Source organism: Stegodyphus dumicola, chromosome 1 (genome assembly GCF_044657685.1).
Source record: "Stegodyphus dumicola isolate Sdum_Otavi_A_Nest chromosome 1, ASM4465768v1".
NCBI lineage: Eukaryota > Metazoa > Arthropoda > Arachnida > Araneae > Eresidae > Stegodyphus > Stegodyphus dumicola.
Genome location: NC_140768.1, coordinates 162,179,399 through 162,201,696, shown reverse-complemented (window position 1 = coordinate 162,201,696; position 22,298 = coordinate 162,179,399). Strand labels below are relative to the sequence as shown.

The 22,298-nt window shown below is 32.6% G+C and overlaps 1 protein-coding gene across 3 annotated transcripts in view; it reads right to left on the bottom strand.

Annotated features, from left to right (window-relative positions):
- The window catches only part of LOC118198749 (uncharacterized), an 85,438-nt gene that overhangs the window by 42,219 nt on the left and 20,921 nt on the right, over window positions 1–22,298 (bottom strand). For all 3 annotated transcript variants that reach the window (XM_035370514.2, XM_085822841.1, XM_035370507.2), the window contains one exon: window positions 13,353–14,171. In XM_035370514.2, coding sequence (XP_035226405.1) covers window positions 13,353–14,171 — 819 coding nt within the window. The remainder of the gene's footprint in view (window positions 1–13,352; window positions 14,172–22,298) is intronic.

Below are 22,298 nucleotides of genomic sequence, written 5' to 3'. Positions count from 1 at the left end.
TGAAACTAAATAATGTGGGACATATACCAGTGAAATTTAGATCCAGTCAGTGTACATTTTGTAGCACAAGGAAGAAACCTCATGCAAGATACATGTGTGAAAAACGTGCAATGTCGGTCTATGCATGTACCAAAAAGACAAAACATGCTTTGAACATCACAAAAAAAAAATGTGTTCTTTAAAATTAAAAAAAAAAAAAGTTTTTTTTTTTTTTCCCCTTCCTTATTTTACTGAGTTTTTTTATCCATTTAGCCAAATGTCCTTATTATGTAGGTACTTATATTTTCACTGCTATAGAAAAATTACGTAAATGTTTATTTTTTAATTTTTCTGATGATTTACTTTGTAAAATAATGTAAAAATTTTATATATAACGCAATTCTCACATACATTTTTTTAAATTCGTTATTTAAATTTTTTTTTAATTTTGTAACACGGAAGCTGAGAATGGAGAACTTGGCATTCTCATTTCACAGCCCATGAAAATTTGCTGACCAAAATAAAGAAAATGTGTCGAGAAGCAGAAAGGGAGGAAGAGCCAGTTTTCCATTCCCTGCAAAAACAGCCCAAAAAGGAAGCATAAGATAGGATTGTTTTAGAAAAGTGATCGCAAGCTCCTGGACATTTTCAATAGTTCACAGGGACATTTTCGGAAGATCGCATTAACCCTACAGTTGGTTAACCTTGATTTCTCCACTGAGCTGACACTGATGGCAGGCAGCACACTCAAAAACTGCTTGTCTCTAACGTCCAACTGCCATTGTCAACCTCATCTCATAGTTGGTTTGGTTTACTTAATTATGGCAAAGCACACTAGGGCTATCTGCTTAAGGTAAGGGATGCCTTCGTGGAGGACTTTCTAAGGGAAACTGCCTCGTATACATGTTACACATGGGAGAAACCACGAAAATGCCCATGCAGCCAGCCCGTTCGCGGGATTTGAATCTCGGACCGAGCTACCAGTGTTCAGCGACTTTACCACTTGCCCGCTGGTGGACCCATCTCATATTTGATTTTATATGTGTGAGGTTGTGCCTATTATGTTGTTCGTGTGTATATTAGACATTTGCTAATTTGGATAGTTTGATTTGTGCATTGGTACTACGCCAGGTCTGTTCTAATGATGGCATGTTCAAGCAAAAAAGCAAAAAAATTTTCAATTTCATTAGAATGGGAAATCAATTATTTCTTTACTCTAGTAAAGTACATGGTATTGGCATTCCTCTTTTTACAAACCAAACAGCACTAAGAGGTCCCTCAACCGCAGAACCAGGAACACCACCCGGGCTACTAGAGCCCTCAGCTCTAGACCTTACCTGACCCATGGGGGGTGGCCAATAAGTGACCTTTTCGGGGGCTCTGGAATCACTAGGTTTGTAATTTGTATACCCCCGTAGCTAAGACTGCCTAGGTACAGATCCTAGCCAGTAGCTTTGCAGTGTTCTCTATGTCAACTCCCCCGAGGGGTTACCCAGATAAAGGTTTAATATGTGTGTTTACTATGCTATGCATGTGTATCAGTTGAGAAGAACGTCAAAAGCTAAAATCTAAACTTAATGCTTCGCAATAAACTTTTCAAATACCATTAAACAAGAATAAAGGAGCAACTGAGATATTCCGATTTTCAAATATTATTGCAGAGAATAAGAAACTATTGGAAGACGGCAAAATAATCAAAGCTGCAGATGGATTATTTGATAATTTCAAAAATAAAACTGAGATGTCTGCTGTTAAATCTGTACAGCTTTCTGGAAATACAGTAATGAAAAGAGTTGAGGTTATAAGTTCTGACATTACCTCACATCTTAAAACTGGCTTTGATCGCTGCAGCTATTTCTCTTACAACTTGACGAATCGACTGGTATAGTTGATACAGCTCAGTTCCCCGTTTTTGCAAGAATGGTTTTGGGTAGTTTCTTTCGAAATAAGACAGGAGCACAAGTAAAGATTATACTATTAACAGGATGCATTACAGGACAAGACATATTTTCAGCAGTTAAAGATCTCATCAATACTGAAAATATTCCTATAAATAAGTTAGTGGGCTTAGCAACTGATGGAGCTCCTACAGTGGTAGGCAGAGAGAAGGGATTCATGACCTTGTGTCATAAAGACAACAGCTTTCCGAAATTTCTGTCTTACCACTGATTAATTAATACAGCAGGAGTTGCTGTGTGGGAAGTTTTTAATTATGAGCAATGTAATGAAAACAGACAAAAATATTAAACAAAGTTACCCACACAAAATTCAGGCCCGTTTGTTCAGAATACTGACTGATGAACTACACTGACAGGATGGTGATCTAGTGCTTCACACAAGAGTTCGTTGGTTGAGTATAGGCAGATTTTACATCATTTGCAAGACCTGCTCCATGCTTTAATACAATTTTTGAAAGAACGAGGCGAATCCTTTCATGAACTAGAAGCTCAGGTTTGGCTACAGGATTTTGTTTTTCTCACAGACATCACCCAAAAGATCCCCGATATCCTTAACATGCAGCTTCAAGGTAAGGATAAAGATATTCACAATTTCATTTGTTGCTTCATTCTCAAAAAGGTTGCAACTGTGGGGAAAAAATCATCCAAGGTGAATGCAAACACATTGACTGTTTAAAATAAACCTTTCAAAAGCAAGGGTTTTCAATGCCTCCATACAACAGCAAACAATGTGTTATAATTCTCAAAAGGCTGGAACTGTGAGGGGGGGAATCATCCAAGGTGAATGCAAACACATTGACTGTTTAAAATAAACCATTGAAAAGCAAGGGTTTTTGACGCCTCCTTACAAAAGCAAACAATACGTTGAAATTATTTTAGATTTGAGAAGTGAATTCAACAAATGCTTCCAAGATTTCAAACGGATTTCAATTGCTGCATAGTTTGTCAAACTGCTTTTTACAGAGATTGATCTTGAAAAGTTAGTTCTCTACTTGCGTCAGGCAGTATTTTGGTTTAGTTTGGTTTCATTAGATTATGGCAAAGCACTCAAGGACTATCTGCCTTAAGGGAGGGATGCCTTCGTGGATGACTTTCTAAGGGAAACTGGCTCATATACACGTTACACGTGGGGAAAACCACGAAAACGCCCATGCAGCCAGCCGGTTCACAGGATTCGAACCTCGGACCGCTTGGCCGCTGGTGAGCTCAGGCAGTATTTTGATTTTCAAGAAGATAATGCAGCAGTGGAGTTGGAACTGACTGATTTTCAAAATGACTTAATCTGTAAAATCACTTTTTTCAAGCTCTGAAAATATTTGGTCTCTTATTCCTAAAGAAAATATCCAATCTTGCACAGGTTTTTCTCAAAGTGAAGGCAATGTTCAGGTCTGTACACCTGTATGAAATTTCTTCTTCCAGTATGAATTTTTCATTAAAATAATACAGAAACAGATTCAATGATGAACACTTAGACAAATGTATTCGAATTGCAGCCACTACCTACTCTCCCAAAGCTAAAAATTTGTTGATGGCAAAAAAGAGTTCCATCCTTCTCATCAAAGAAGTCAAAGTTGCAAGTCTGATAAGAAAAGTTGTTGCAAGACTCAAGTTTTAAGTCCGATAAAAAAAATCTTATTACATTTGTTAATTATTACTAACTATACTTCAGTTCCTTTCTTATGTACAACTGAATTTCAGTTTCTTTTTATTACACACAATTTAATTAAAATTGTTTTCATGTTTACTAGAAATGTAAGTTTATAGGCAATAAACAGATACAACACTTCTTTGGTAGTTCTTTTGGTTGGTAGCTCATAGTAGGAGTTGCTCACAGTAGAAAACCATGTGGTAGCTCTTGGCGACCACTGTTTTAGGTTTTGAATGTGATATAATTCAAAGAACTGTTCATGAATTTCAAAATTACACCCTGAGCTGCAAAAAAAGAGAGATTTTAAATGGAAGCATGAAATCTTAACCCAGTACTGCATAGTACTGGATCTACACAGAGAAAAAGCCAAAACAATAGAAAAGACACTGCGTTAAAGAATAACACAGTATCTTAGAAAAGTGAGGTAATTTCGTTGTCAAAAAAAAACCACTCATTCACTCAGTGGAAACCTGGTTTGACCGCAGTAAGACAGTCTCATGCTAGCAATTGGAAAGAGTTTCTGGTGTGCACAGCAGCAATGCGTCTAAAATACTTACTGTTTTATGTGCTCAGGAGATGTGGGATTTCCACCTCATATGTCTATATTATTCAAAGCAAATACCATATCGGTGGGACTATCATAGAAATGAATTCTTTTGTCTTTGAAAAGTGGACTTCTGAAAATCTTATTCAGAATCTTCGCAATAAATTTAGACAATGTCTCCTGTTACAATGGCCGATTAAATAATGTCCAACTATGAGAAGTCAAAAAGAATTAGAGTGGTTATTTAAGAAAATGTCAGTTCTCTCCAAATTTACACAGAGTTGGTGGAGCTCATTAAACAAAATGCTTCTAAAGTAAAATCATATTTGATTCAATACTTGAAGCATATGGTTTTACGGTTCTACATCTGCCCTCATATCACTCTGACATTAATGCAACTGAATTCATTAGGGATGGAACAAAGCAAGTTATACCGAACTGCAGCACAGCTAGAGACATGGTAATGGCTAAATTATTCAAAATTACAGAACTCTTGAAAGTGTAACAATAGAAAACTGGAGGAAGTACTACACTCCTAACAGAAAATGGCTATTGGAAAAAAAAGATGGTTTAATGGGAAATTTATGCAAGTCTTTAATTATTTTTTCTGATAAAGAGGATGACAACTTGGATATGTATTGTGAATAATAAAAAGCATAGAGGTAAAAATTTTCATTTTTTACACTTCCCCCCTCCCCAAAGTATGTATAATACTGCTATGGGTGCAAAAATCAGACAGACATAATAATAATTACTTAAATAACTATAAGAATTATTTATCACTTCTAATTAATTACAAAGAATTTTTTTCAGTGTGTAAAATATACAGAAACTTTAGCTTAAAGATAAAAAAAGATAGAATAATTGTCAATTGCAATAAAATAATTTATTGTTGTACAATTATAATTATTAGAATTTGCAACAATAATAATATAATAATTACGATTATATAAAATAAAAACTCTACACTAAAACATAATAATTGAATAATTATAATTACACTTATAATATAATAAAATTTACTTACTAGTTTCATTATAAAATAATGTACACTGCTAAAAAAAAAAAAAAAAATGGGACAGTGCTATATCTCCCGTTCTATTGGGCCGATTGACAAAATTCAAACTGCGTTTTTCATGTCTCGAAAGCGCGACTTAGGATATATATTAGATTTATATATAGCACTATTCTAACATAGGTATTTTGACACAAAATCGGACTTTTTCTGAAATAACATACCAATTTTTTTACATATTTCGATTCTACGACTCAAATTATGCCAGAATACCAAGTTTTGTAAAAATCGTACGAATAGTTTTTAAAATATTAGCTCTCAAAATTTTAGCTCCTCAATGTTAATTGAATTTGGCAAATATTTATTAATATCTCTTTTTTTATTAAACTTTTTTGATTTTTTCTCTCACATTTCGAAATTTTGGTTCATTCCAAATAAAATTTACCCATTTTTTGCGTTTTATTTTTTAAATTTCTATTTTAAAATAATTTCTATAGATTTTTCGAAAAACATTTTGAATTATAACCTATAAAATTTTTACCATCACCTTAAAGTAGGTGTATTTTTAAGCATATCTGCAAAAAATTAGACGTTTTTATTCAAAATTTTCTAAGATATACACGAATTTACATAATTTCGCATTTTGAAATTTGGCATCTTTTTTTTTTTTTTTTTTTTTTTTTTTTGAGCGATAATAACGCCAAATGTGGTCTATGGATTTTTGTTACACTGAATTGCCACAGCTATTTTTAACCTTAAACTTCAAGTAAAATTTTACGAAGAATTAATTATATGACATTTTTTCCCTCAATGATGCGTAATAGATATTTATTAATACTATATTAAAGGCTATTTTTTAAATTATAGATGATATTATTCAAATTTTTAACTATTTTTTTTTTAATTTCTCTCGTATCTTTTCTTTTTTTAAAAAATTTAAGAGTAAGTTTTCGTAAGAGTAAATTTTTACCTTCGGCGTTTAATCGTCTGCTACTTTACTTCGTTTAAATCGAATTGTCTAAAACAGAGAATTTTCGTTTGATATTTATTTGAATTTTATGACATTAACTGCATAATTTATTTCTAAACAAACTGTTGCTTTTGAAGTGGCTGAAAGAGCGGCTGATACTATCATCCATATTTTTAAAGCACAATATATTTTTATAGAAACATAATATTTAGAATAATCATTTTTTATAAAAGTCAAATTATGATATAAACATACAACCCTCTAGAGACTGAATTAATGGAAGTTCAATGGTTATGTAGAAATGATCTGCAGCTACTTAATGGCTGGTTAAGTCAGCAGATTCTGTAGACAAGTAAGAATAATTATATAAACGACACCAACATTCTGGATTCAATAAACAACGAGGATACGATGTTTACTAAATGAATTTAAGAAGTTTTAAAACATAAAAAATCAACTCATATTTTTTCCTAAAATGTATTTTTGTGCGTAGCGTATTTCCATTATATCCTTAAAATTCTAATTTAGAATGTAATTGTCAAGAACTGAATCCTAATCATCAGTAATAGAATAAGTAATTATTACGGTTATTAATAAATCCTTCTTATAAAGTAATTGGAAATATTTCAAAAAACTTTGTCTGAATGCAAACATTTTTCTATGCAAATATTTTTAATTTTATATTAATCAAGATTGCACACCGTATTACTTATTTCCACTTCTATTCTTACCGTCAGTTCTAGTAGAATTTACAAATCAATTATATTTAATTAAGGATTGGATTGGATTGGATTATTTAATTATGGCAAAGCACACGAGGGCTATCTGCCTAAAGGGAGGGATGCCTTTGTGGAGGACTTTCTAAGGGAAACTGGCTCGTATACACGTTACACATGGGGAAAACCACGAAACCGTCCATGCAGCCAGCCCGTTCGCGGGATTCGAACCTCGGACTGAACTACCAGTGTTCAGCGTCTTTACCGCTCGGCCGTTGGTGGGCTATTTAATTAAGGAATGACCATCTAAGTTAAGAAACAGCGTACCGTAACAACATTTCAATTATTGGCGCCGTATCTTTCATGTTACTCCCGATTGGCTAGCTACACGATTTTTAATGAGTATTCGGATTTTACTAGTAACTTCACTTGGAAATCGCACTTAAACTAGGTTAGTTGGTTATTGGAACATAGAAAGAACATGGGAGCTATTTGATTAAGATGCTTTCATAGAGAATCTTTGTAAAGAGAACCTAACAAACTACGAAAACCAACCATGCAGCCTGGGTTAGACTGAGCAGCAAACAATTAGTATTTAAGAATCTTTTTTTTTTTTTTTTTTTTTTTTTTTCCCCAAATGCTAGGCAACTGATGAGGCTCCAATTTAATATTTTATTTGTAAATATTTAAAATATTGTTGTATTCTTAGACACAAAAAGCAGAATTTAAGTTTTGTTAACTCGTTAGTTAAACTACCAAGCCGTAGTGCAAATGAATATTCAATTTCTTTGGCAATAATTGTATTCACTTAATATTCTTGGAATATGAGCTAAAGAAGGAACGTTCTCGGAAGATTAAAGAAGTGTTTAAATCCAGTGATATTAGGTTTGACTTACAAGCTCAGGATCAAAACGATTCTGCAATTGCCCGAGTAGTTGACTTGTAAATGGATGTGAATTAAGCAGATGACTTTTAATCTTACGTTATTCAGCCAGAAAACGTATTCCAAATGTTTTGTATTGCATGACAATGCATCTTTTCATTATTCAATAACCAGTCGGAGAACCGCTTGTGTTCCGAAAATAAGTATGTGTACTCAATCGTCCTGCATGTTCTTCAAATTTGTCTTCTTGTGATTTTTTTTCTCTCCCAAAAACTAAATTTGCCTCTCAAAGGAAAGTTTTTTGACATTGAAGAGACAAAATTAATATGACATCTACTTTTAGAGGCATGTCAAAAACAGATCTCTACAAACCTTCTCTTCCATTACATGTTGTGCAGTCAGACAAAAAGTTACATCAGCGTAAATTCTATAATCTATTTTTATTACACTCTGATTACTTTATTAACATACAGTGAATATATACTAAATCTTTTACTTTAGCTTAAGTAATTTGGAATTTTTGACGGAATTGTTGTCGGAACTAGGACTTAAAAGATAAGTCAAATTAAATATTCCGATAACCCAATAAATTCAAGTTCGAAATTTCAATATTTTATTTTCGGAGGGAGGGGAAATGTTTTCAGTTTTGGTCCATTATTCTAAGTATATTTCCTTCGATTTTTTATTTTTCCATAAAAGCGAAAATTTTACGCATAGTATACATATAACGCATAAAATTAAAATTTAGTAACATACAGAGTGGTTATAATTAAAGTTCCACATTGAAACGGTCATAAAAGGAAAACTACTGGATCAAATGTTATCAAACTTGGAAATCGTGTAAAGGAGGTGATGGGAATTTATTTTCCGCGAAAAAAAGGAAGTTCGAAACCTCACCACCAGGGGAAAATGGCGCTGTATGCAATATTGTTAAACGAAATATGAGTCGCAATCTAACTTAACCTTTTGTTACACGGGTTTAATATGTTGTGTACCCTTAAGAAACTTTGAAGTAGGCAAATTACCATTTAAAGACGTTAAATTCGATAAAAGTCGAGTGCGCCATCCGTGTAAGTGAGAAATTCGTCCGTGAAAACCACGAATTAGCGATTAGAAAATGTGAGATCGCAAATCACTCGCACAAGTGCGTACAATCTGGAAATCGTTTTCTTACAGATCGCTAATTAGTAATTTTTGAAGCCAGAATTCGGCACTAAAACATGAAGATACTTATTCAAAGCGCTCTTAATCGATTTGGGCCAAACAAATCCCTCATGTTATCTATCTAGTTCCATTGCATTCTCCTACTGCATTCGATTGCATAACAGTCATTTCACACCGTTTACTGTTGAATGACAGCTAGTTTTATAACAGAACCATTTTTTTCTGAAGAGCAGTCGACAGCTGGACCACTGCGATTGCAGCTCACTTAAAGTCAATATTAAAATGTTTCGTGATACATGAACTGCAGTAACGTGGAATTTTAGATACTACGATTTTTATGCAGGGCTGGGCACCACCTCAAAAGTGTCACATAGTTACTTAGGCAACATTTCACGAATGAACGTCTTATAGGCCAACACTTCCCCTCTTCCCACCAGACCTCAACCTCTGTGACTTTTGTCTATGAGGTTATCTCAAAAGCACTGTTTATGGTGATAATCTAAACAATTTGGCAGAAATGAAAAATGTGATACACTGATAACATTCCTCCTGATATGCTATGTGTAACATGTATACGAGTCAGTTTCCCTTAAAAAGTCCTCCACGAAGGCATCCCTCCCTTAAGGCAGATAGCCCTCGAGTGCTTTGCCGTAATCTAATAAACCAAACCAAAACCAAACCTGATATGCTAAGAGCTGCTGTTGAGAATGCAGTAACATGATTTAACTTGCTTTCGGAAAATGCTGGACGCTACATTGAACATGCTTTGTAACACGTTTCGGAAAATATTAAACACATTTTAAACAGATGTTTTTGTGTCTTATTTCATTTAACAATGTTGTATACAGCGCCATTTTTCCCTGATGGTGAGTTTTTGAACTCTTTTTCTTCCGCCGAAAATAAATTCCCATAAGCTCCTTTACACGATTCCCAAGTTTGATAACATTTGGTCCGGTAGTTTTCCTTTTATGACCATTTCAATTTGAAACTTTAATTATAACCACCATGTAAATTAAACTTTAAAAGTTTGACAATTTGGTTCAAGTCCCAGCTTTAAAAATATATATGTAATGATATTTTTAAATTAATTGATTAAATTAAATTCTAATAATATTGCTTAATAATGTGTTGGCGATTCTCTACCTAAATTGCATCCCTGTTCCTAAATTTTGGCGAAATCCTTTCTTTAGTGTAAAATATATTAACCTGTTGGCGCCTGCCAAATCGCCAAACTCATAAATCTGTCATATTACATAAAGTACTTAAGAACACTCCTGATGAGAAGATAGCGTCACCTCGTGATTTCAATTAATATCGCTGATTGGAGGAGCTTCGTGACGTACACATATGTATAAGTAGGGCTTCTGCTCAAGGTATGAGGAGAACGCTTGTGAGATGGATGCTAAAATAAACCTACCACTTTATATTCCAAAATTTGTCTCATTCCTGTTGCCCCGGCTGCACAAAACAAATAATGTATGAGAAATTACATTTCATATATATAAATATAATCTTTTATATTAATCCTCTTAGAAAGAATGTTTTAAGAAGCTAATTTTTCTCTCGCGTTATAGACTGTATAAAAAATCATGATCTTTAGTATGATTTAGATTGTTTCAGCCGATATAAGAGTCGGGTTACTCGGTGGTACAGAATAAACCCTGCTGGACTGTTTTATTTCTTTGTCATTTAGTAAAAATCTTTTAATTAAAATATTTATCCTTTGGCCTTCGCTTTAAACTTTATTTATAGCTAAAATGACTAGAAAATGAAAAGCTGTCTTTAGCTGAAACGCAATTCATATAATTGATATTTTTAAAAAATTGACAAGAATGCAAAATGTATGGAAGTCTAGCAGTCGAAAAATCTTAATTTTCTTGTGTGAGCACTGAAAATAACTGTAGAGGGAAAGAAGAAAATTAGGGAGAAAAGTAAGCAAAAATTTGCAGGGAAATTTGGCTGTCAGACATACCAAGATGTTCAAAAAGTTGGACGCTTTCGAATATACTTTCAGGATACTTCAAAGAATTTAGGTGTTCAAAGAGAAAACACTTGAACGTGTACACCGGCAAATACCATCAATTGAGCTTGTGTTAACAGAAAAGACAAAACGATATCATTGCAGATTAAATTGAAGAGCAACTGGTTTTAAACTATATGGTTGTGTAAATTACGTTATAGAACATCATATCGTATCATAAATGGTGAATCCCATGATTTCTCAGTCGAATTATTTGAAGATTCAGGAGTTTATCAAGTGATGTATGTGGATGTCACCTAAAGATGTTTTTTTCCCCTTCCTGATGAAACAGCGGCCGAGCGGTAAAGCCGCTGAACGCTGGTAGTTCGGTCCGAGGTTCAAATCCCGCGAACGGGCTGGCTGCATGGGCGTTTTCGTGGTTTTCCCCATGTGTAACGTGTATGCGAGCCAGTTTCCCTTAGAAAGTCCTCCACGAAGGCATCCCTCCCCTTAGGCAGATAGCCGTAGTGTGCTTTGTCATAATAAAATAAACCAAAACCTTTTGATGAACCAGTCTTTCCTTTCATCTCATACCTTCAAAATGTTTAGCCTCTAAAGACTGATAAAGGCTCTGACGAAATACTTCGTGAATAACTTTCTAAGGGAAACCAGCTGTCATACGCGGTATACATGAGAAAATTCACGAAAACGCCCATGCAACCAGCCCGTTTACCGGGGTTCGAATCCCGGAGTGAACTAACAATGTTCAGCAACTTTACCGCTCGGTCGTTTGTGGGCCTTTATGAAATGGAAGGCGATAACTTTATTTAAAATGATTGTCAGAAATACCAAAATGTTTCGAAAAGTTGGATACTTTTCAATATACTTTCAGAATGCTTAAAGAAAAAGAGAAGAAAAATAAATTTTTTCGTAAAATTTAGTATTCGTATTTTTTTTAATTTAAAACTTTTCAATCTTGATATTTGATTCTTGCGATTTCAAAAATAAAATATTTGACTAAAATATGAGTAACATTTTAAGAAACCAAATGTAGGATAAAATTGTGTAAAGCAATGGTCACAATGATAAAACTGTTTAAAGCAGTGCATGCAAGTCATCCTAAGTTAAAATATCTGTTATACATCTCTCTTATATATATATATTTTTTCTGAACGGAACATTGAAAGGTGTGTAAAACTGTGCTTTACTGTATTTTCTCTTTTAATATAGTATGCAGTTTTCAAACGCATCGTAGTCTGGGTTACAAAGTATTCTTCCGAAAGAAACGCAATTCAAATAAATAAAATCAAATTCTGGAAAATTGATATTAATAAATATATTTAAAATGCTCAGTTCGAAGGAATAAATAGAAAATTTTAACACAATAATCTGAAGAGGCAATGCAACACAAACAATTAAAATAAAAGTATAAAAATTTTAAAATGACCTAAAATAATAACTATGACGAAAAATATATATAAAGAAAACTATTTGAAAAAAAATAAATAAATAAACGCTGCACCTTTATTTACGCAATTCGAATAGGTAAATAAAAATTTTTAAAACAGTTATTCGGGAAAAAAAAAAAGTTCAACTTAAGCAATTAAAATGAAATTCGAAAAAGAAAAAATTACTTAAAATAATAAGTTATAATTAAAAATATAATATAAAGAATATTATTTGGAAAAAAGGAACGATGGTGACTTTTTTTCCTCTCACGGGAAAGGAAACTAGGTTGCCATATATTAAGAAGTTCGCCAAGTAAAGTATTCTTGGCGCAAACAGACAAAAAAGTGCCAACATAAATTTGTGAATTTCTCCATAAATTTCGCTCCAAATTTTACAAAATTTCATATTTAGGCGTAATTTGAGTCGTAGAATCGAAATATGTAAAAAAATTGGTATGTTATTTCAGAAAAAGTCCGATTTTGTGTCAAAATACCTATGTTAGAATAGTGCTATATATAAATCTAATATATATCCTAAGTCGCGCTTTCGAGACATGAAGAACGCAATTTGAATTTTGTCAATCGGCCCAGTAGATCGGGAGATATAGGACTGTCCTTTTTTTTTTTTTTTTTTTTTTTTTTTTTTGAGCAGTGTACATATACAGCAAAACTAATTTGTATACCACTTGCATTTTAACAAATATTTAATACATGCACAAAATTAAATGCAATGTAATAAAATAGCTATTTACAAATGATAATCAGCATATCAGATTAGATTACTTGAAAGTAATTTTGCGTTTTCTTACATTTGTGCTCTTTATAAGCTGACAATAAACAGTAAAAAAAGAAGACTGGAAATAATTTCTACTATACGACTCATGTCCATCCACCTTATTTTGAAAATAAATTAGTCCAAATGGCACATGCATTTTTACATTCGCGGTCGTGGCCGAGGCGGTTGAACTATACATACTCTATCTGATCGATAAGCACTTAATTTTTACCAAGCATATTTTTTTTCTTTTTTATTATGGATAAAAACATAAAATTTGAAATTGTCTTACCTGTATGAATTCTTCTATGTCTTGTCAATTTATCTTTCCTATAGAAACCTCTGCCACAAAAATCACAAGGATATGGACGTTCACCTGTATGTATCATGGAATGGCGAGTGAGATGATTTTTCTGAGAGAAGCTCTTTCCACATACCTCACAGTGGAAAGGCTTATCGCCCGTGTGGGTTCGCATATGGTCAAGAAGCTTACAACGATAACTAAAACCACTACCACAGATTTCACATGAACAGGATTTCTCACCATGAGCTGCTTTAACGTGAATGCGAACCCTGTCTCCCGAAGCAAAATATTTTCCACAAATGTCACACGGCACAGTTTTCTCACCCTTTGTGTGAGCAGATAAATGAGCCTGGAGTTCAGATGCTTGTTTAAAGGGAACTTTACAAGAAGGGCAAGGCCACGATCGCTCTTTTTCACCAAGGTTATTATCGTCGTGTGGTTGGTGATGATGTTGTGGATGTTGTTGCTGATTTTGTTGTTGCTGCTGCTGTTGCTGAGGTTGTGGCTGCTGCTGTTGTTGCTGTGGAGGAGGAGGTTGAGGCTGCTGTTGTTGAGATTGCTTATCTAAATTAGGATTAGGAATTTTTAATCCAGAGTCAATCCCCGGAAAAGCCGGTGGTGCAGAAGCTGCAGCTACAAGTAAATTCCTGGTAGCTGAAAAGTCATTCTGGTTAGAAAGATGATTTTTTATTCCACCTCTGTTACCACCTTTTTGTTTTGAAGAATCATCAGGATGCTGCAAGGGTTGAGACTGACTTACGGCTGCAGCAACGTGGAAATTAGCCAAGTGAGAACGAGGATCAAATCCTAAAAATAAGTACTAGTGATTAAAAGTTGAAAGCAATAAACGCTACAATGAAGCAAAAGCAAACATATACAAAGACCAATTTATCCATATATTCCTCAATATAAGATAAAAAATATGCAAGTAAATTTCTAAATTTAATTCATAATAACCTCTTATTTTTTATTTCATTTGGGAACCTCTCTCTGTCCTAAAAATAGCACTGCAAGTCTAAACTGCATCATTCAAATTATTCATGCAATCTTACATAATGCTTAATGCAGATGTCTCTTGACCAATCACCAAATTGTAAACCAAAACTTAAAACTGAAGCTTTTGGCTCCCTTCCTCCTTTGCATTACTACTGCGACACTCTCTTCTCGTTTAAGCTTTCATCTTGTTAAGATGCTTTGCTGCAATCATCTATGTGCTGCTGTGTTAGCTTCTACTGGTACAGTATCAAAATTGCGAATGTTCTGGAAGTGAGCAGGATTGGAGTGCCAAGTGAATTGTGGCCACAAAATGTGAATTTAAATAAATGTTGAATTTTATTCGGCTTAACTGATTATTCTTCATTAAAATGTGTAGACGCTCTAAAGCATCAAATACTTACGCCATCAGCATTTCCGCATATATACGTCGAAATGTTCTTACATTCAATGCTTCCAAAATTGTGTTAATATTACATTTATTAGTCGTACAGGATAGGACTACGCTACTAACCTCAATAGAACATTTATTCCTCAGTTGGTTTTCTGTAAAATAATATCGGCAAACTCATCATTCTAAAAGATATCATCGACTATTCAAATACTAGAGTGCTATCATTACATTCTTCGGCCAGTTCTAATTCTGAAGGAATCTACACGGGTTTGTTATTCTATGTTCACAGTGAATCATATGAAAAGTCCTGTTTCACCGAAAATTTTAATGCAAGTTTGTGCCGCATTCATAATCAAATCATTCATGTCGTGTCACTGAATCGCAATTTCATTACATACATATATATTAATTTTAAAAAAAAATCAGCTTCAAAAAATTCCAGTTTTAATATATGAAGCGAAACAGTAAGAGAATATTTCAAAGGCAGATATTTTTGCTGAAGTATTTCTTTCTTTCAGATGAGTGGAAGGAAATGAGGTTATACTGAGAATCTTGTTTGATGTAATCAAATCATTGTCCCCATGATGCACATCGTCTGTATATTTTAGTTCTAGCTTAGATTGTAAAAAGTTGGCTCTTGTTTAGGTTTAGAATTTATAACCTTACCAAGGTCATTAAAGAACCTTGTTGAGATTACTTAAATTCTGGTAGGGAACATTGTAAAATTCCATTATGTTAAACTGATCAGTTATTATGATTTAGATCTTCACTGTCCCATTTCATCTCTGTTTCCCTACCAGAATGCAAATTTAATTTAAGAGTATTTAAGCTGAGGTTTTTGGATTTAACCCTTTTGGCCCTAATGGGCACATACGTGAAAGATATTAGATTTCATATCCTATTGGGTAAATAAAACCCACTTTTAAATGCGTTTTTACATTTTCTGTGTTTTTAAGGAATTAGGGAACAAATATATGACTAAAGAAACCTGGCAAGACTTAAATTGCAAATGGCACACTTATGTTTTTGAGCATGCCGATTACTCAAGTTTCAATTCATCTTACCTTAATGTTCTTTTTAAGTAGTAATTTAGTATTTTTAATGTCAGATTTAAGATATTTTGAATAAATTATTTTTCTAGGATATATTGTCTCAATCAATTCATATTCAGACCTGATATGATGCACATCCTTTTATCTGGTTAGTTCCAAAATGCCATATTATCGTACTTTCAATGTCCGTTGAAAAGATCAATATTTGTTTGAAGAAAAATTTTGTTCAGAAATTTTACGAATTTCTTAATTACCCTTAACAATTACATTAACAATTATTTGAAAAACAACATTGAACAAGATCATTAATCTGAGATTACTTCGAAAACGAAACTAAGATTTTACAAAGATTGGTACACTTGCCAATGGACAATCAAATACACAAATTTAGTAAACATAAAATCCCAAAAACAGAATTTAACCTTTATAAATCTTCTACAGTCAAAAGTCGTTAATCCGGACTCATCAGGACTTCGGCAATTCCGGATTATAGATCATCAGTTTAAATCTGGTAAAATGGCATGCAGAAATTATAAAATTAAAAATATGAAACCGTAATTTACGAAATAAAGAAAAATTATGATCTAAAGGGTATCAAAATTTACAAAAAAAAGCTTAATATTTATTTGTTTACTTTATTAAACATTTCTTTCAATGCAAGTTGTTTAAGTTGCTTCGTTTTTTATGTGATAATACATTCTCTTTAATTCTATAAACAGACATAATTTCTTGTTCAGTTACAAAGTTCCGCTGTTCAAGTCCTATAATTGCTGTGTCGAGAATACCAACTAATTTGTCAATCGAAATTTATTCATTTTCAATAACCTCTGTCACTTTCTTCGCTATCCGAAGCGAATTATAATGACGAGGAATTTGATTTAAATCATATCAAAGACTGAGTACATCGAGATGAAATACTACATTGAGTAAGCAATTATAAGCCAAATAAAATAAAAACATCTGCCCTTAAGATAAGGGTAGTGCTGACAGATCAACTTCCAATTCATTGCACACCGCTGCAGCGTTAAAGATAAACAAAGTTTAGATAAACAAACGTTAAACTTTAGATAAACAAAGGATATGCTTTTATCCATTTTTTGCAGCAATTCCACTTTTTGTTTAATGGACTCCGAAAGATACTTTCGCTTTGTATATCCTTTACATATTAGTAAATACATATCGGAAATTCTATTTGACAATCAAAAGTTTAAGCTTACTTTTATAAAATTGCTCTAACAGTCTGCAAAAAATAATAATCCGGATCCAATTCGAAGATTAAGGAACAACGCAATCTGCAACATTAACTGAAATAGATAATTAGATAATTTTAGCTTAGCTTATCCCGTCCGTTATACATTAAACGCGCATTCGTAAACGTATTTTGCGCACGCGCACACGCAAATTCGCAGCGGTAAGCGACGCATGCGCAGAAAGTTTGTAGCTTTGAGGTACGGATTATAGATCATTCCGGATAATGGGTGTCCGAATTAACGACTTTTGACTGTATTAGTAATGAATGTAATGTCTACACAATTCTAAATGCTCTAAGAAATTAATTTTTGACTATAGTTCTCTCTGAAAAACACCATTAGATATATTATAAGTTGTTCTCAAATATTACAAAATAATAATTCTAAAATTTGATAAACACACAATTGGAAAATACAGCAAGTTTTCAAATGTCTTTTCAGAATAATGGCAACTAAAATATTAATTCAAAAGAAGTATTCTTATTGCATAAAAACAAAACATTAGTGGCACAGTTTAAATTATATACTAGATAAAACCCTTTCATTTTTTAATAATTTCTGTTCTCCAAAAGGAAATAATATCCATTAATATTATTCATAAAATAAAATAAAACACATAACTCGTTCATTAAGAGCAACACAGTTATAAAAATACTAAAAGAATTATGCACACCGGAAGCATTTATCAATCAGAATAAAAATAACATTTTGCCACGTAAACACTTTTCAGAACCGAAACTAAATTTAACTCGTGTTGATTTCCAGTGAAATCAAAATTAATCTTCAGTTAGAACATAGAATTAAAACACAGGAAATTCAAATAGAAATCAATTATTTAAAACAATGTCAGACAATATAAATTCTTAAAGTGCAATAGCTAAAAGGAAACACCTAGAGCTTATATATACTTTATATAGAATTCTGTTTCATTTTCAATGACACATTTTAGTCCATATTATTAAAGTATAAATGACATTATAGTTAGAATTTTATACTGTTTCAAGTGAAACTTTTATCTCTTTGTTAAGTTAAATGCTTATTAAGTGAATATCTCTTTCTGGAACTACTCTGATATGCGCCTTCAAGCCACCAAATTTCTCGCCAAACTACACGCCGCCATTTTACTATCTAAATTTTTTTCTCTACATTTCGAACTTTAAGCCTAAATTTTCTCCAAAAACGCGGTTTTCGCACATGCAAAAACTACGTTTTGAATACACAATTTAAGCTAAAAATCCGAAACAGAAACAAAAAATTTAGATAGCAAAAACGTAAAATTTCTAACCAAAAATATTTGACAAGAATCCATGTACACAGCGATATGTTTTAACTTAAAAAAACATCTACGAATGTCATAATCTAGGCAACGAACGAATCTACGAACTACACACACCTCGCTTTAATAAATTAACATAACAATAAATTTTAAAGAATACCATGTACACAGCATCCTGTTTAAACTTTAAAAAAATATACGAATAGCACAATTTAGGCAACGAACAAATCTATGAACTAGGCACACCTCGTTTTAATAAATTAACATAACAACAATAAATTTTAAAGAATACCATGTACACAGTGTTCTGTTTCAACTTTAAAAAACATCTACGAATTGCACAACACACTAATCAACAAAAAAATTCAAACAATTAAAAAAAACAATAATAACGACAGAAATTTCTACTAAAAAAAATGAACAAAACATTATACAAAATAAAAACAAGGGTTGATCTTTACAATATGGTAACTGGTAGTTTGGCGACATTTTGGAGGCGATAAAGGTTACTACCTGGGACTTTGGTGATAATGTGAGCAGTACTCAGTTCCGATTACGCATTATTTTGCATGAGGGAAATGAGAGATCATGGGATATGTCATGTGATATTAATGGACGAATTACGGTTCTTTAATCGGAAAAGGGGGGGAAATCGGGAAAAAATCTGGAAATTTTGTATTTAAGCTTTATTCTGTGTTGTGTGAAACAGTGTTTGTTAATTTTTGGATCCCATGGCCCTAACTAAAGTGAATTCGAAATGGGTATTTAGGCATTGTGATAAAGAGAAGTTTGCTTTTTATTTAGCGGAGGAAGTATGGAGGAAAAATTCGCAGAAAAAATCTTTCAATAATTTTATTGAATGAATTAGAAACGTGTATCCGCCACGTAATCAAGATTCTGAAGATTAGGTAAGTTAGTATTTTTAATTATTTGAGGATATTATTTTTATGTATTGTTTGTTCTAAATGTAAGGTGGAAAGGAATTTGGTATTATTGGGAAAATTGTTATTAGAAATGATTTAGTTTAAAGTAATTAGGATTGTAAGGTAATTTTTATTGATTTAATGTATGTGCTCATTTATATTTTAAGTAGTGTTTTTGAATTTAATTATATTTTAATGAAATGATAGTTATTTTGTGAATTTTATGTTTGTAGGAATTTGGTATACGTTTCAGTTGAAGTAAACGTGCATGGAAGTAATTTAAATATTTGACACTAAGTATTTGTAACCATTTGTAATGTTTGCGGTATGAATTCGTTGGTGACGTTTATAATAGATAATTTAGAGGTAAAAGTTTTTGGATATTTTATTTATTTTATACGTGGAAATGTTCATCTTTGGAAAGGGTATGTACTTTTTGCGATCATGTAATTTCATATATGTTCTTTTTACCGGATTTAAAGATTGAGAAAATTGTCATGTATTTTCGTGACATTTTTCTAATTTATGAGAAAAAAGCAGTGTACATGGATATAGTGAAGAGTGTGCGCAATGCCATTTTTGTGGAATTCTGGGATGTTTTTTTAAGTAAAAATAAGTCGACGTGTACATGGTTTAGTGATATTTTAATTAAATGATAGTTATTTTGTGAATTTTATGTTTGTAGGAATTTGGTATACGTTTAAGTTGAAGTAAACATGCATGGAAATAATTTAAATATTTGATACTAAGTATTTGTAATGCTTGCGATATGAATTCGTTGGTGACGTGTATAATGTAATAGATGATTTAGAGGTAAAAGTTTTTGGATATTTTATTTATTTTATATGTGGAAATGTTCATATTTGTAAAGGGTAAATACTTTTTCGCGATCAGGTAATTTCATATATGTTCTTTTTACCGGGTTTAAAGATTGAGAAAATTGTCATGTATTTTTGTGAAATTTTTCTAATTTATGAGAAAAAACCAGTGTACATGGATATAGTGAAGAGTGTGCGCAATGCCATTTTTGTGCAATTCTGGGATGTTTTTTTAAGTAAAAATAAGTCGGCGTGTACATGGTTTATGTGTATGTGTTATTTTGAAAAACGCGTAAGGAATATGGTACTGTGCACTTTTTCCCAATTTTGCAGTGAATATTTGTCATGATTAAGCAGTTTTGTTTGATAAAATTTCTAGCATAAGTGTAATTCGGCTAGTAGATTGTTGGAAGAAGTGTTCAGTAGATAAAAAGAAAAGAAACATGTCTTTACTTCGTGAAGACAAAATGGCGGCGGGGAAAAAAAAATAGACGTTTCCCGTAGGAGAGTTGGTTGCCAAATTTTCGCCAAAAAATCGCCAAGTTACCATAATGTAAAGGTCAACCAAAACAAGAATAAAATAAAATGCACTTACTATGAATGAATGCTTTTTTAAACAGCAGAAATACCAATTTAAAGCTGCCACGTAATCACTATCGTATTTATATAACAGCCAGACATACTATCCAGAAAATTCATACTGTGGTTCACAAATAAATAAAATCACAAATAATCACAAATCCCTACTTCTCTCATGCACAGCCACTAAAAATAGTCTCACAGACCCTCTTTCCACACCTCCAAATACCCACTGCCCCTCAACAGGATGGCCACATTGATATTTCTTTTTGCCGAACTTCAATTCAACAACTTCCATTTTATCTTTCCCCCCCCTACCTTCTTAGACACAGACGCGAACCAACGAGCATGATGTGAACCAACAAGATGGCCACATTGATATTTCTTTTTGCCAAACTTCAATTCAACAACTTCCACCATTTTATCTTTTCCCACTATCTTCTCAGACACAGACGCGAACCAACAAGCATGACACGAATCAACTGGGCGGAGCGAAAAATTTTTCAACCTCAACAGGGTTGCCATACAACACGCAATCCCGCCAAAAACCAGTGCAGAACACGTATCGCCACATTTGGTGAAATTAGGACATATGTCAGAGTTGTACCCCCTTTCTTATTAAGTTAAATGCTTATCCATTATCTTCGGGCAAAGATGAAACCATGCAATGTCCGAAATAGTTTTCAGGTGAAGATAAAACCGCTAGTTTATGCAATTTCCAAAATAATCTTAGGGTGAGGACTTACTGGTGGGAGAAGTACCTAAAACCTGGAAAAGAATACAAGTCGATGTACTGCAGTCGTAAACTAAACATGGTTTTTTTCTCAACTGGATAAATCATTCAAGCTGCTCGTTGGGTAGCCAACTATAACCAAAACTAACATAAACAAAAGACTCATTTGGCCTTTTTAAATAGTTTTAATTAATAAAACACACTTAAGATAAAACATTACAATTAAGGGCGTTATAATTACACATTTAAGTTACAAAGTAAATCTTGGGGAAACAGCATACTCAGTTCATGACTCCCGTACATCGATTGACAGCTAGTCTTTTTTTTTTTTTGGCTGGTGCTTATTCCGGCGGACGCTAGGTGGCGCTCATTGAGCCGTGGTGTAACTTTAATTTCAGTACAATTTTAATGATATGCTTTGAAAAATCAAGTGCTTTTAATAAGTCTAAACTAGGAACAATTGAAGAAATTTTAATTTCTCACCTGGATTCATAATAAAAAGCATATTTTATATTTTTTATCTGCTTTAACAACTTTGATCATATTTTTAAGAAATTTATCCTAGGATTGATGTGAAGTAAAATAACCCACAATACTACTTGTCATATGACAGAAAGATCAAAAGTTAGTCGTAACTGCATTTTTTTATATAATGTATAATCAGCTCAGAATTTATTTACTCATAAAAAAATACCTGAAACTTAATAGATGAAGATAAGTGTATTAATTGCAATACACAGTCATATAAATCAATTAAATACAAAAAATATTAATAACAAGGTAACCACAAATTTTTATGGTTCATTTTTCAAAATTTGCTTACGTATGCTGTCTTAAAAGAAAAGAAAGAAAATTCAACATAAATTAATATTTAAAGTTTAATCTGAGCAACACATTGCATAAGATGACTATAAAT